The sequence below is a fragment of the Olea europaea genome, chromosome 3 (assembly GCF_002742605.1).
Source record: "Olea europaea var. sylvestris chromosome 3, O_europaea_v1, whole genome shotgun sequence".
Classification (NCBI taxonomy): domain Eukaryota; kingdom Viridiplantae; phylum Streptophyta; class Magnoliopsida; order Lamiales; family Oleaceae; genus Olea; species Olea europaea.
This window is the reverse complement of record NC_036239.1, coordinates 5,916,745-5,921,146: the sequence shown is the minus strand read 5'-3', so window position 1 is coordinate 5,921,146 and position 4,402 is coordinate 5,916,745. Positions and strand designations below refer to the sequence as shown.

The 4,402-nt window shown below is 31.3% G+C and overlaps 1 protein-coding gene across 1 annotated transcript; it reads right to left on the bottom strand.

Annotated features, from left to right (window-relative positions):
- Window positions 1-18: 18 nt before the first annotated feature.
- On the bottom strand, window positions 19-4,402 carry LOC111377567. Its single transcript, XM_023000699.1, has 5 exons — window positions 4,333-4,402; window positions 2,785-2,840; window positions 721-976; window positions 448-603; window positions 19-161 (listed from the first exon to the last, which is right to left on the bottom strand). Exons 1-5 carry the CDS (start codon window positions 4,400-4,402, stop codon window positions 70-72), a joined length of 630 nt encoding a protein of 209 aa, XP_022856467.1. The 3' UTR covers window positions 19-69.

The window sequence follows — 4,402 nt, the reverse complement described above, 5'->3', positions numbered from 1 at the left end:
TTTTGTAATTAAATTTAATCAGAGCATGAGTCCACCCGTTTAGGGGGATTTGAAGAAAACCGGGTCGGGTCAAGTTAAGAAATTACGGTCAAAGAAAGATATATTGTAGGGAACCGGTGGAAGTGGTGGCGCTGCTGGCATGCACGAGTAGTTAAGAGAGCCTGCAGATCAATAAATGAACATTTTATGAAAATTATAAGTTAACAAGTAAGTTATAATAGTTTGTCACTAAGCCATGTTTGTCAATACTTATAATTAATTATATATAGTGGGTTTCAAGGACTTTATACAAGGACTTTCTTGTCATTAGATATGTGAACATGACACCGAGGAGCTTTTTTATGCAGTTGGAATAAATTTTACGATCAAAGTAATTATGACAGTTGATTTGACCATCGTACTGACTAACTTTGTAAGAACGATAAAAAGCAGAAGTTAAGAAATTACAATCGGGAATGATGCACGGAAGGTATTCAAGATTTTGTTCATCGTCAAGACGAGTGCGCTTCCAACCATTCTCGCAGTTGCATCTGAAGTTGAAAGGATAGCTTTGATTTGCCTCGCATGTTCCTTTTCCACATTGAACTTCTCCACATATATTATCTGAAACCCACCACGCACACATGACACATCATCACTTACATACATATATATATATATATATGTGTGTGTGTATATACACAGAGAGAGAGAGAGAGATAAAAACTTAAAAGACAGTACCAATAAAGGGAGGGAAAATAATTCCCTCTGCTGCTATGGGTATCAACAGCAAAAGAATTGCCAGAAAAGTGTGAAAATTTGCTGCTGCAGCCACCGTCGCCATATTATCCGCAAGATGAAGAATGGAGAGGCTGTACATAAGAATAAGGAACTGGATTGACTCTTTCTTGAGACAACCTTTTTCTCTATATATACACAAATATCCCAATGTGTACAACACGTATTTCAAAGAAAAACACAGTAAGTCATCAAGACTCTGTATTATTTAAAGCCTCGTCCAGGTTTTATTGTTGAAACTTTTAGTTGGTACCAAATTTGTCAATAATATAATATGAAGGAATTCAATTACCGTTTTCTATGTATCTAGAGAGTTTTGGTGGAGAAAAGTCGTATGGTGGTTCATTTTCAAAGTGAAGCTTCTAAATATTAATTATAAATATTCTTAATCTTTTTCTTTTATAAAATCCCTAGCAGAAAAACCACGCCTTTACTCGAGTTTAACATTAGTAATAGTAAACAAATAATATCTCGATAAATTGAATGAGTGAATTTATATAACTTTAATGTTAAACTGAATTTGGGCTGCCTCACAATTTTTTGGCCCATATTTTACCATGGATCAGGTCATCTGTATTTGGGCTGATTAGTTTTCAACTGATGAAGTTTTAAAAGAAATCATTTTTAGGGAAACACGTTTTTATTGCCTCTTAAGGATTGAGTATCAGCTGTACACGTGGTTGATAGTCATCCCTTGGATTTTGACTCTTTGTTGACCAAATATTTAATTTGGTTTGGCCCTTTATTCTTTGGATGCTTCGTGACTTTCTCTCTGCCTTTTCCCTTTCTCTGAGTGTAGTTAGGGTTTGTTGTTTTCTTTCTTTTGTAAATTTGAAATTCATCTTAGTGGTGAATCTTCCTTATGTCATGTAAATGAGAGTTGAGTGCTTTCATTGTAGAAGTTGATCTTTGTGATTTCTTATTGTAAAGAGGCTAGAGAGATATCGAAGAAACTTTCTATTTCTTCGTACATGTTGTAACATTTTCTTGGTTATTCTTAGTGGATCTTGAGCTATATCTGTTTACAAATGTTCAACGGGTAATTAGATCGAAAGGCTGAACATCCGAGCCCCTCTTTGGGGCAAAACATATCGTTGTGTTCTGTTTATGTTGATTCTGCAATTTATTTTCTTTTTAAATTGGCAAAACCACGAAATAATTCAATCTGGACCTTTACACTTATCGTTATTTTAGTGATAATGAATAAATTATGATGAAGTTTGGAAAGTTTCAACAATTTCGCATTCATTCTCGATTTTCATTACTTTGAATTAATGATCTTGTTTATCAAATGAGTAATGTTATTTGCATTGCTTACTGTCATAATCGCCCTACGTAATATACATGTGATGGTTAATGACTTGATGTATCAATGTGGTAATTTTTTATTACCTTATATATCAAATCACTAACCGCACATGTATGTCACGCAAAACAACTGTAGTAGTAATGGACTATGAATAACATTATTCTTATCAAACCGATATTCTTGCACGGATCAACAATGGTCGATTGTCAATTCTACTTTTGTTTATTAAAGCTTGCACGAAACAGAAAATAATGATACTATTAATTTGTTATAAATATTTATAAAAAAAAATTCTATAATAAATAATTGCACATTGGAAAATTAAAGTAATTATAATAAATCAAAAGAATATAATTAATATCTTTTTGTGTATTTAATGTTAACATACCATTTTTGCAACTTTAGCAATATTCCTACAATTTCAGAATGTCATTTCATTTGGGTTAAAGGCGTTGACATTTCTGAACTCCAAGTAAAATTTCAATTGCATAATCAATCTTAATTTTTTTTATTCTAAATTAGTCACATAGTTTCATTTTTTTGTTTCAATTGGGGGAGGGCCGCAGTGGTGGATGCAGAAATTTTGAATTGGTTGGGCTCAATCAAAATTACAAATAAGTTATAAAAAAATAAAATAAAAACTTTTTGATATGAAATAGAATGGTTTAATAAAGGATTGTGAGCAAAAATCACCATACCAGTATATCAAATCGAAACTGCATTTTAGAAACCGTCGGTTCGGTGCCATATGGATCTGGTCAATGAAATGATTTTGAATCAAACCAAACTGGTCAAAATAATTTGGTTTAGGTTTGAGAATTTTAATTACGATTTAAAACCAAATTGGATCGGCGAAAAAATATATAAAAATAAAAAAATTTAAAAAATAAAATTTTTTGAAAATTCATCCAAATATGTAAAATTCAATAATTTTATCATTTGTGGATATTTTTGTGAATTTCTAATTTTTTAATACAAATATATTATTATTGTCCCATAATCCTAATTTATATCTAATAATCCCAAAACAAACATAATCTATCAAAAGCCCTTTTTCCTCTTCAGAATTTATATGAATTCCAGTTAACACCCAACACAATCTTGAGCCACTGTCACCACACTTCTTCTTTTTTTTTTTTTTTAAATTTTTCACGCCTCTTCAAAGTTGAATTGAAGTCCATTATACCAAATCGGAGACAAAGAGATCCTAGACTTTCGGTGATAGTATTTGCTACGAATAAAGTTTCAGATTAATAATTTATATGGAGCAAACTAAGGTAAAAATCTGAAATTAAATGCGTTTCGTAATATCATACAAACGTAAACTTGTGTAATTGTTATGTTTTGATATTATAAACAATTATTTTTTTATTATGGTTGGTTATTCTCTTTGTCTAACCAGTATTCTTTTTCAGATATATTGATCACGAGATCATGTTGGACATCATTATTTTTTGGGGCCTTATATCTAATTTAGTAGACTTGTACGTAACGCTATTGTATCGTCATTAGCCTAAAAAAAGTGAAAAAAATGAAAAAAAAAATTATGTTTTAGTTTATTGTGATTTCACTTTTATTGAATTGGTATTTAAATTCATAGTGGATATATTTAGCCCCTGTTTGAGCCATATTTTCTATATCATCATAATGAGAAAATTGATCGTTGGAGAGGAGGCTTAGTCTCACACATGAAACAACAACAAAGGCGGCTGGACTTGTGGGATAACGGTCCAAATTTTTATTTTTTGTCCCGAAAATTTGGTTCAAACATGAGCTTAATTTGTTTTAGATTTATTGCTAGTAAGATAGGCAAAAAAAATGACGAATCGGTGGTTTAAAACTAGACCAAACGGTTAAGTTTAGCTTTGAGTTTTTTTTCAAACCGCTCAAAATGGTTTGGTTTAGGTTTGAATTTTTCTCAAACCGATTTAAACGATTTGGTTTGAAAATCTGTCAAAAATCGATAAAATCGGACCGCTTCCACCCCTAATTTAATAGGATGCTTGAAAAATAAAAATAGAATGCTTGAAAAAAGTATTACCGTTATATATGGAAAACCAAAGCATCTACATCCGATTAAAACTAGATCATCACTGTTGAATTTAGACGGGAAAAATAAAATTTTATGAAATAAAATGAAATTATACAACTTTGATCACCACTATCCAATATTTTATTTACACGAAGGCCAAATGAAATTTTCTTATTCCAACAATGCGGTATTCGACTTCCTTACTCTCTCTTACCCCACAAACAGCGCTTCACCCTCTTTCCACTCTTTGTTTCTCTCGCCCTGTTTCTTTGTACATGATACAT